Consider the following 11,709-nt stretch of genomic DNA (forward strand, 5'->3'; position numbering starts at 1 on the left):
TTTTATTTTTGTGAAATTTGAGGATTTTAAATTAATTAATTAGTCTTGTTGTGAACTTGATTCATAAGAATTTTTGTAGATCAAAAAGCCTTGATTTAATTTTCCTTATTTTCTTTATTAGAGGTGGAAAAGCTAAAGATTGATGTGAAAATGTGAGATTGTAAAATAACTTTTTGTAGAATTCTACAAAATTTGTAGATTTTTTTTTACAATTTTTGTAGATAAATTTACAAAATTCGGAAAAAAAAAATTTACAATTTTGTAGAGTTTCATTCGTTTTTGACAATTTTTAACGAACTTTTTGAAATAAATCTAAAAATTTTGTAAAAAATTCTACAAAATAAAGTAAAAAATTTAAACTCATAAAAAACCAATTTAAAACTGAATTTCCCACATCAAATCAAATTATTTTCCACCTCACATTAATTTTAATTGAAAAATTTTGTGCGAATTTAATCCATATTAAAATTTTTCACATAACATTTTGGCATTCCTGTTGCAATAATTAAACATCTGAGTTTTTTGTTTGTATATATCATTTTTTTTGGCACATTTTTGCTAATTGACAAAGTCATTTATTGTCATTAATTATACAATATTTTTGTAATCTCGCATTTTAAAAATGCATTTTGAATGAAAAACAAGTGCAATGGAGAGTTCAAAAAACAAATTGTGCCTGGAAACAACATTCAATTTCGTTGTTTATTTGTACTGGATTTTTTTTTCTTCCTTTTCTTGATTCTTATCAACATTAGTTTTGTATTTCTTATTCGAAAAAAGAAAACATTTACAGACTCAGATCTCAAAAGAGAAAAGTTAAGGAAAAAAACAAGCTATAAAATAATAATATTTTGCAAAGTCACGTCCTTGTCATTGTTATTAAGTCAAACAATCATAATAATCAGTTGACTTGCTTTATCCTTTCGCGTTATTATTTACAGTGTTTTAATTAGCGGTAAGTCCCCAAATCAACTCAATAAGCGTTCAATATTTCCAAACCAGTTGGAAGCTTCATTTAAAAAATCAACAAAATATTCTAAAATTCAACCCGAGCAGCTCATGATGACTGTAACTGAATGACAGCAATGATGAAATCCATTTCAATAATGAACAACTCGGGAATCAGCGAGACTCATTCACTGGAAGTTGTGCATCTTAAAAAATTAATTTTTTTTCTCCATATTTATTCATCCTTCTTCCGTCGGAGTTTACCTTCAGTCTGAATTGTTCGTGTGACATCATCAACACAATCTTGAACAGGCGGTGAGCTTTGATCAATTGAGTAGTCTTCACCAGCCAATCGACTTAGTGTCATAATATAGGAACATGCGATTCTTAACACAGACAATTTTGATAATTTTTGTGTGCTTGCATATGATGGTACGGATTTTCTTAATGTATCATATGCTGCTGAGATTGTATGAACTCGCGTTCTTTCTCGTGCATTTGCCTCAATTCGCCTCTCACGAGTCATATTCTTATAATTACGTTGCGATGATTTTGACTTACTCATTATGACGGATGGTGGAGATGAAATCTCTGATGGTGCTTGAGGTATTAATGTTGGTGATGATGGTGAGGTGAAGTTTGAGGAGGTTATTTGTGTCACAGCTGCTTTTGATGTTACATCAAGTGCTTTCGCTTGAAGTTTATTGATTTGGGTCTTCTTAATTAAGCTCTCAATTGAGTTCTCATATGACATCATGTGGTGTTGTGGCTGCTGATGATGATATTGTGGATGTTGATGACTTTTACTACTGCTAATTGAAGTTGAAGGCTTTTTTGCAATCAACGCAAGTGGCTGATCTTGTTCCGTGTCAATGATTGCACGATGAAGAGTCGTGACACCGGGATGCCTCAGAAGAATATCAGCTGGATTTGAATGTTGTTGTTGTTGCTGTAAATGTGATTGTGCTGCAGCTGCTGCAGCAAGGGCCCAAGGTCGATGTAGATGATTGTTATTGTTATTTGTGATTGTTTCAGACTTTTGTATTCTTGATTCTTCATATCGGAAGCGCTTCTTTAATGGACCTTGATCGGGATCAGGCAGAACACGTGATGGCTCGGAACTTTTTCTCTTATTTTTCAAAATTGGTGTGAATTTCACTTCTACTGAGTCCTCGGATGCATCTGTTGGACTATGAAGTCCATCATGTGAATGATGATCATCCTCATGCTCAGAACTTCCTGAGCAAAAGCCTGCATCTTTTTCCAATAATGATGACATTGAATTGACACCTGGCAATGAAAAATAATAAAAATAAGTATAAATATATAATCGTCTCAATAAAAACTCTTATTTGATGTCAATAATAAAAATATTTTTTTTTTCATCTCATCTCAGTCATGCATGTGTGGGAGAAATTCAAGAAAAATCGAAATTGATTCTATCACCATGTGGCTTCATCGACTGCACATTTGCACAACTGCAAGCTGCTGTCAGTATTAATTGTTTGCATCATTAGTCGGTAATTAATCAGAAGCACTTGTTGATTGATTTTTTATAAATAACTGTCAAAAATATTTTGAATTTTAACGGTTGAATTAATTTTGAATTTTCAACTTGTTTTAAAATTTACAAACCAGTTACATGGAAAATATTTTCTCACATAATTAATTAGCAAGTTTGTTCGACAAGCACTTGAATTCTAATCAATAATACTAGTCTCAAGTAGCTTCGCGGCATATTGAATGTCAAGACGAATGTTAATAGAAATAAGGAAAACCCCTTGTTGTAAGATGTCCGTACGCTTTATGGGCCATAAAAAGTCACATTGAAAAATTAGCTAACATATTGCACAACACGGTAAAGGCGACTTTTAAGCATGCACGTTTACGTCTGAATAATTAATCATCTCAGCTTTAAAAAATATTACTTATTGCACCTTCAGTGACATATTAATTTAACGCTCATTTAAAGCACAAATCAATTTTTATTCTCAAAGTGTTGTTAAACGCATTTGACAGCTAAGGAATCAGCAACTGAATTTAATAGCTTTGCATCCTCCAATAATTACGATAAATTTATTACATTTGTACATGAATTCTGATTATGGCGTTATTAAATGCAATTTTCACACACTCTGACTTCATATTTATGCATGGTAGTTTCGTCGTCGACGATCTGAATGAGTTGCTTGTAATGTTATTGCAGTGAGAATAACACATGTTCATAAAAAAAATAACAAAATTCCACAATGTTTATAGGCGGAAAGAAGTTTTTTTTTAAAAATTTTTCATTCATTTCTTTCTCCACGAATGAAGCAAAAATTGTTTTAAATTTGAGACGCCTGCGACAGCACAAAAAAAAGTTTTTTAGATGACGCTTTATTTACCATACTTATGAATATTAAATGAAAATTATTGTGAATGAAATGCTGTGACATTTCGTGGTATTTATGAAGTCAAGACTTTTTTTTTGCTCTTTTGGCATATTGGAGCAGAAAATAGTAAACACGTTGGTGTATTTGGATCAAATCATGTGGTATAGTCTTGGGAAAATTAATCTAGAAGGCTTAGCAAGTGAATCCTCAATGATTTTGTAAGATTTGAATTTTAACGGTTTTGTAAGATTTGAATTTTTTTAACGGATTTGCAAAACTTGAATTTGCATCGAAAATGAGATTCTACATCAGAGCAACCCTAATTAGTCACAAACCAATCAATCAACGAGACAGTCAATTATACAGTCATTAGACTTAATTTATAAAAGGCATCAAATCGTAAAATTATTCATTTAATTGTGTTTTCCCACCCGAGAAAAAGCAAAAACATCAACAATGTCCAATAAAAATAAATTTTCGTCCCAAATCCTTTATAAAATTTATGATAATTGCCATTGAGATTCCTTTCCTGTTTTCATAATTAAAACCTCTTACATTGTTGTAATAATTCAATAAACATTTTTGTGTCTCGAGTCCTCATTACAGACGAGATAATGTCACTTGACACATAGGGCAACAATGTAGATCAGATTCTATTGACGGAAAAGTATGCAAACAAGGTCTTTATTAAATATTGTACACATTTTTAAATATCCCCAGACGTAACCGCAATGCCTTTATTTTCGCACATTTTCATCTCATTAAAATGAGAAATAAATATATTCAGTGTGTGAAATGCATGCATAACAAATAAAAAATAAGGAAAGAAAGAAAGAAAGATGCAACAGAAAATAAATCTTGTGGAATGTTGTATCGCATAAGTGGTGGAAGAGATGAATAATAAGAAGTTAGTTAAAGTTCATCGATGTTATTCTTAATATGTTTCTCAGGCAGAACAGAAGGCGCACTTGAGAATGCAAAAAAAGAGAAAAAAGGAATAAAACATAACAGCAACAACTTGTGGTGACCGTAAATGTCGCTTTTATGGCGTGTTATTCGTTCTTTTTTTAACAACATTGACCCATCTCAAAATATATATTTTTTTTTTGTGGTTCTGTTCCTTAATCGCCAAACATTTCTCGTACGTATTCACTTTAATGGGATGATCAAGAGTCCATTTGGATGAGCGCGATAAATCGAGGAACAGAAAAAAGAAAATACCGAAAACAATGGTGCAAAAGTTCGTGCAGCGGGTGACCAGAAGCACAAGAAAAATATAAAAAAATATAAAAATGTGCATTGTCAATTCAGCGATTGAATTAAAGAATCAGAAGGAATATATTCACCGCTTTTATTGTATTAAATCCAAATACACAAGAGATAAAAAGCGGTATGAGCAAGCAAGAAAGAGAGAAAGAAAAGAAGAAATAAGAAAAATGTATTTTTAACTTACGGCGCCAGATTTTTGCTAAAATGTCTCGACTCGACAAACGATATTCTTTTTGCATTACACATTTTTCGCTTTTATATATATATTACCATACACCATATATACACACATTTCTCTCTGTTTCTGCGATATTATATTATTATTATTCTCGGTGGTAAAGATTTGGGCGCTTTCAATGAAAATGCGACGCGCTGAGTGAAAGAACCATAAAAAAAATCTCCCCAAAACAAGCATTGTTGAATTTTGTTCAGGCGCAGATTTTCGAGCCAAACAACAATTACTGGATGACAGCAGATAGTTTTTGCTGTAAATGGTCGTATTTGATTTTATTTTCTCCGAAATTTATGAGTCATTACAAAAGACATCAAAAATGATTTGTTGAATGCTTCTTTTGGGCAATAAGTTGCAGTATAAACTTTATTATTGGAGCTATAAAATCAGAATTTTTTAACGGTTATGCAAAATTCAAAATTTAACGATTTTGTAGAATTCAAATTTAAAGGGTAGTAAGCTATGAAAAAATTCGTGAAGTTTTGTGAAAATTTAAGTGAATTTCATTAATTAGTGAATTTTAAAGGAATCAGACAGATCGGTAAGTACAAACACATCAAATTGTACCTAATTAATTGCAATAAACATGCTAATTTCAAAAACAACATCTCTAATTAAGACATTAGCCTCAAATTAAGCCCGCGAAAGACCCATCTGTATTTACTCAACACAATAAATCTCATTCCGCTTGTTTTTGTCTTTATTATTCGTTTATCCAATGCAGACTGACTATCCTCGCTCATTTCTTTAATCTTCTCAAACATACTTTTCAACGTCAGCACATGTTGTATGTATATCCAACATTTACTGATCATCGTTATTATTCTTTCTTGTTCATATTGTCTTTCTCTCATCCCACTCTAATATTCATTTGTAGAAAATAATATATATGTGCACATTAGAATTGACATTTGATTTTTTTTTGTTTGTTAGTTATATCTCTTGCTCATAATGCGCCTTTTATGCAGTCATCATGTGTATATGTCTCGATTGGCCTATGCGTTATTGTTATTGTTACATGTCTGTTCACAAAATGTCAAATGATTATTTTTTAGTACTTTTTTTTATTTTAAACAACAAAAGAATGAGTAATTCACGAGATATGCGAACGATACAGAGCCATAATGAGACTGGGTAGGAGAAAAAAAATGTATAAGAATGAGAATAATAAGCATGTGTCATTTACAAGCACATTGCGTATTCTTCTCCTTCATATTGACGACACTAATTATTTCGTGCGCTTACTACTGCTGTTTATTTGCGTCCAATTAAATCGTTCACGGGACAGTTGCTCTATAACGAGCCAATTCAATGCTCATATTAAAGTAAGAGAATTGTTTATTTACGTGACATCAGTTACATTTGACAATAATAATGTTACTATTCACTTATATTTAACTGAGACAACAAGAGATGCACTCGCGTCGTAAGGTAAATGACGATACTGAGTCATGCATGTGGGTGGCATTTTAATTATTGCAAATTTGTGTTTAATGAGCAGTTGAAAGAGCAATCTGACGCTAAATAGTTAAACATGGCAGGCAATTGGATGTTTCTGGTTTCCATCGGACCAAATTTAAAAGGCATCATCATTTATTTTCATAGATATCCAAAAGTAATGTGTTTTTTTTTTCGCGCAAATTTTATGGTTGGAAAGGAAAAAAAAACATTTGGTTGAAAATACAAAAAGGCAATTATCGGACTCAATCAAAGTGTTTCCACATGGTGCGAAATGCCGTAGCATATTGTAGAGAAACAGAAATAAAAATGTGTATATATATAAATTTATGTGTATAAAGAGCAGTAAGAGAGGATAAAAAATTGTATAAACAGTAATTTTTCGTCTATTTCACTCCAAACAGACCATCCATTGAACATCTGGTCGAGGTTTCAATTTCCTTTAATTTCTACTCATTCCATCCCCCCCAATTCAACATCCCATAGATACACAGAGTTATCTCTTTTTATCATCATTCCGCCCTTGCCGCTGTCTGATGGTTTATTTTTCTCATATTTAATTGAATTAAATTACTTTACCCTCCGAGTCATTGCTAGTTATCTTTGCATGGATCGTGAGGATTTCACTTGAAAAAAAATATTACTAAATAGCGGGAAGTACAATATCAGCTAGATTGTGTGATTAATCAAAGCCAATCGCCTCGAATTGACTGTTTTGTTAATACAGCCAGTTATTTCCAGCCAGACAAATTCTATCCTCAATGAAATAAAAAAAGTGCTTAGCTTACTTATTTCATTTGAATATTAATAAACGAACCTGTTCAGCGTTATGATTTTGTAAGTTGAGTCAATAATTGCATCAGATTCAATTTTCATCTGATTTCCATACTCGATGTAAATAGATTTGTTTATTTTTGGTGATTTTACATATTTTTTTATTTTATTTATTACATTTCAACTTGTTTACAATCTCGCGTGAATCAATGTTGACTTCTAACTTGACTTGCCCTAAACGCAAATGTCTACTTTAAATTATTTTTGTATTTAAATAAAATTTTAATTAAATCTAGCTGTTTTTCAAGGTGGATATGTGTCTGAGGCTAGCCCTAAATCTACTCTTGTCAAGCTTGCGACGTGGGTTGCTTTTTCCTGAATTGTCAGGGCTGATTTGAATTGATTTGTCCATCAAAAGTACTAAGTATTCTAGACACATGTGCACCTATGATATAAATACCCAAAAATATTCAATGGATTTATTTTTAAGCTTTCTGGTATTTCAGAAAGAATTTAAAATCAATTGATAGATATGACGCAATACGTTGTTGTGTTTTCAATCGACGGGAATTTCCAGCGAAAACAATTGATTCTGTGAATTTTAATGCTTAATTTATCTGTAAATATCTTTTGGAATTTGAAGATGAATTTCGAATATTTTTGAATAATTAAGGTTAAAAATCCAAACATAACCTCAAAAATGTAGAACAAAAGTAGCTAATTTAGAATAAAGCTACCTGGTCTGCCTTATAATAATTTATCGCAATTTCAATCACTTAGATTTATGTCAACTGTCATTCAAGAATTTTTTGCACAATTTCAACTTTATCTTATGCTTAAAATCATCGCAATTGATTATTCATTGCATTGATTCAGTTAATTTATTTTAATTAAATCGGATAATTTGTTTAAATGAATGAACTGTCAACGAATGAGCGAGGCTTGAATTTTTCATAATCATCAATTTTAAACCTTTTTAACTTTTTTAGTGCTTTAAACTTACAAAGTTGCATTCAAAAATTCTTCTAGGAACGTCATTTCTCTTACTTAAACAAATTTAATATATATATTTGTGCTTATCATGCGAGACATGAAAAAATGTCAATTGTGAAAAAAATATATTATTCGTGTGAATGAATAAACGTGCTATGTGTAACAGGTGTCATTTACGGACCTTTTTTATTGCCATTTCATGCACATTATAATCTTTTAAAAAAACCTTGTTTCATCCATTTTAAATTTTAATTCGACTGAACTGATGAAGAATTTCATTATTATTGTCTATAAACAATAGTATGACATTCCACAATGTGCATTTTTCTATGAATATTCCTTTTTATTTTGTTATTATTTGCGGTGCAATGGCTTGAATATATTTAACATGAGAAGTTGTATTGACTACTCAAAAGCGATATCGTCATCAACTACACTTATCGCCTGATTCATTGAAATGGAAAACAATTCTTTATTGTATATCGTTAAATGTACACAGTCAGCGGGATTCTGCGGCTATTCATTGAGATAAAAAAGTTTGAATTTGCACATTTTTGGATGATTTAATTTTGTTTGGAAGCTTTTTGTCTTCAATTGATTTTTGATTTTTATGAATATTTGTCTGAGTGGATGAATTTATTTACCGAGGGGATGTAATTTATGATCTAAAAGGATTGAATTTTCACTGAGATGACTAAATTTCCTACTAAAAGTATTGAATTTGTTACTGAGAGGATAGATTTATGTATCCTTAATTACCGAGCAGATAGAACTTTTCTTCCAAGATGCATGAATCATCAATAAATAAATTTAAATTTCTAATTACAAAGATTAACTCTTAATGAATGAATTAAATGCTTTAATACCCAGATTTATCATTAATCAATTAATACAAATGACAGTAAAGCTAGTTAACAACATTGGCATTTTAAAAGCATTTGATTATAAATGTTATTTTCTCAATAATTCACAGTATTAACAGAATTTCAAATCTGTTCCAATCGATAGACGATAGAGAAGAAAAAGAAAAAAAAGTTTTAAATATTTATGAATATTTCTCATTCCTGCCATATGATGATATCTAAAAATGTAATATAGCACAATAAAGTATGAGAGAGATGGAGCGAAAATATTTCTAGAATAATAAAATTATACATCTAGGAGTAGCAAGCAACAGCCAAATGTGTAGGCTTCTCCATCTTTTCGCATATATTTTCCATTTCTTGGCGCCATCTGTGCTGTCCAATTTTATATAGCTTGAAGTAGGAATATTGAAATTCATAAATTTTCTCTCTCACTCTTTTTTGTCTTTTAACAGCACCAAATGCTATGTAGTAGCAAAGAAAATTCTTATGAATGCGGTGTGGCGTATATCACTTGAATTGTCTGTTATAACTTTTATAGTTTAGCCGTTTAGTACTGCTGCTGCTGCTACTTTATTTCTTCTTCCATTCAATGTGTATGTACATAAAAGAAGATTTTTTGGATTGCTTATAAGCAGGCATAATATGACTCATTTATACACTTAACACATCACAAATATTGTAGCGAAAATTGACATTTTTTTTTTCATCGATTTAAATTTATTCTAATTGAATTCATATTGTTGATTGAATTCACATTCTCTTCCGCGGACAAGTGATTTATTGATCTTTATTGGCGCAGTTACTAAATGCTATAATTGCTAGTTTTATTATGCGGTAAAGTAGCACTAACAGCAGCAGCAGCAGTAAAAAAAAACAAAACAAATTGTCTTTTTGGCGACAAAAATCAAAAAAGTTCGTCTCACAATTAATTTGTTTTCAACTTTGTTCTTTTGCGCATCTAATATCGTTAATGGGAACCGCTAAGCGCCATACAATCATGTATTCCGTCATAATCGTTAAAGACGTCTTTCCTTTCAATGGTTCGAGACATAAATGCCTCAATATATTTCGCAGATATCCAATAATCATTGATTTTATAGTCAAAACAAGATGCGATGACACGGCAGAATAGAACTTTATTAATTAAAAATCGCGACTTTTGTGACTGAGATTCATGAGAATGACGCGAAAGAATGGCACCAAAAATTTTCCCGCAATTAATTACGTTATCTGCAGTATTTTTTTTTGCTTAATCATCTCATCAAGTGATACTGGTAGTCTCATTCATACTCGAGTAACCAGCAGATTTCTAGAATTTTTATCAAGATGATGAAATTCAAATTTTTTAGCTACTTTAATTTTTAAATGAAAAAATCTGATGGTTGGAATTAAAGTTTATGACAGTGAAATTGATTTAGGATGTTACGCAATTTTTTTTTTTGAATTTTTTTGTAAGTCAATTTGATGGATTATTGAATTAATTGGGATTTTAGTCAATGTAAAATTCATAAATGCTTATCCAACACAAATCCATAATTTATTAAGTTTCTCAAAGTTTCTAAATGCAAATTCAGCGGAAAACTTTATTTTTTTATTATGGTAGTAGCCAAAAAAGCAGAGGACACAAAAAGGACAATTAAGAGCCATCAAGATTAAGAGATAATATTTTATCGATGCCAATAAATCCGTGACTAATGATCAACAAAAAATAACGCCATCAAAAATAATTTTATGATGAATTAATCAGGCAAGAATATTTTTAGAATTTAAGTTGTAGACGCATGATAATCAGATGTAAATTAAGGTGTAGCGCCGCTCCATGTGACTACAGGTTTTTATTAAGAAATCGCATAAATTATAAAAAATTCTCGGATTTTCTCCCATGCACAATATTGACTTGATATTTTTAACTTTTCAATTTAATTTATTCGATTTTGATTGAAAATTGACTTAATTTTTAGAAATTCTAGAGAAAAAATAGACAACCTACCTTTTCCTTTTAAAATAATATTTGATAACTCTTCTGCACTCATGGCTGGATACATTCTTTCAATTGAGTTCATATTTTTTGAGTTCTTGACTTTATATTTTTAATCCTTTTTTTGAATTCTTTTTAAATTACACAAAAACTTTTGGATTTTCTTGAGCCAAAAATATTTAAAAAAATTTAATCCTTTTTTTATTGGCTTTTCAAGAAAATTTCCTTTCCACTTTTTCGCACAAAATTTTCCTTATTTTCTTGTCAATTTTATGACAAAATATTTATTTTTTTTTTTATTTTTTCAAGTCACTTCACTTAAAGAAATTTTTTTCTTATAAAATATTTTATATTTTTAATATCTTGAAGAGAATTAGAAACGTACGTCCGTTCAGTTGAGTGAACAAAACTTGTATGAAGACTTTGAAAAACAGAGAAGCATGCTAGAGAGTAAAGGCAAAAAAAAAATAATAATATTGTGTGTTAATGCAACGTGCTCAGTAAAATATGAGCAATCGGCTTTTTGTAGACGGTCGGTGAGCGAGAGAGAGAGAGGACATTGAGTACGAGAGAGGACCCGAAGATGAATTCTAAGTGAGAGAATCGTGAAACATATGTTTTTTGTAACAAAAAACTGCATGCATGGCTATGGATATCTGGTTTGTATGTAATGTGAGAAGATTACCGGCAAAAGGCGCGCGAGAGAAGGAAGACAGAATAAAGACAGAAGGAGAGAAACGTCGACACGCTTTAAATTTTTTTATTTTATTTTATTAAAACTTATAAAGAGGCAAGAAATACGAATGGAAAGGAATA

General features: G+C 30.7%; 1 protein-coding gene across 1 annotated transcript; it reads right to left on the bottom strand.

Annotated features, from left to right (window-relative positions):
• Positions 1-366: 366 nt before the first annotated feature.
• On the bottom strand, positions 367-11,274 carry net. The gene is made up of 2 exons (XM_070638925.1): positions 10,906-11,274; positions 367-2,238 (listed from the first exon to the last, which is right to left on the bottom strand). The coding sequence occupies exons 1-2, from the start codon at positions 10,976-10,978 to the stop codon at positions 1,184-1,186; spliced, it is 1,128 nt and encodes a 375-aa protein (XP_070495026.1). The 5' UTR covers positions 10,979-11,274; the 3' UTR covers positions 367-1,183.
• Between the last annotated feature and the right edge of the window lie 435 nt (positions 11,275-11,709).

The sequence above is a fragment of the Chironomus tepperi genome, unplaced genomic scaffold (genome assembly GCF_022539635.2).
Source record: "Chironomus tepperi strain 1889 unplaced genomic scaffold, CSIRO-AGI_Ctep_v1 contig_177, whole genome shotgun sequence".
NCBI classification, from domain to species: Eukaryota; Metazoa; Arthropoda; class Insecta; order Diptera; family Chironomidae; genus Chironomus; species Chironomus tepperi.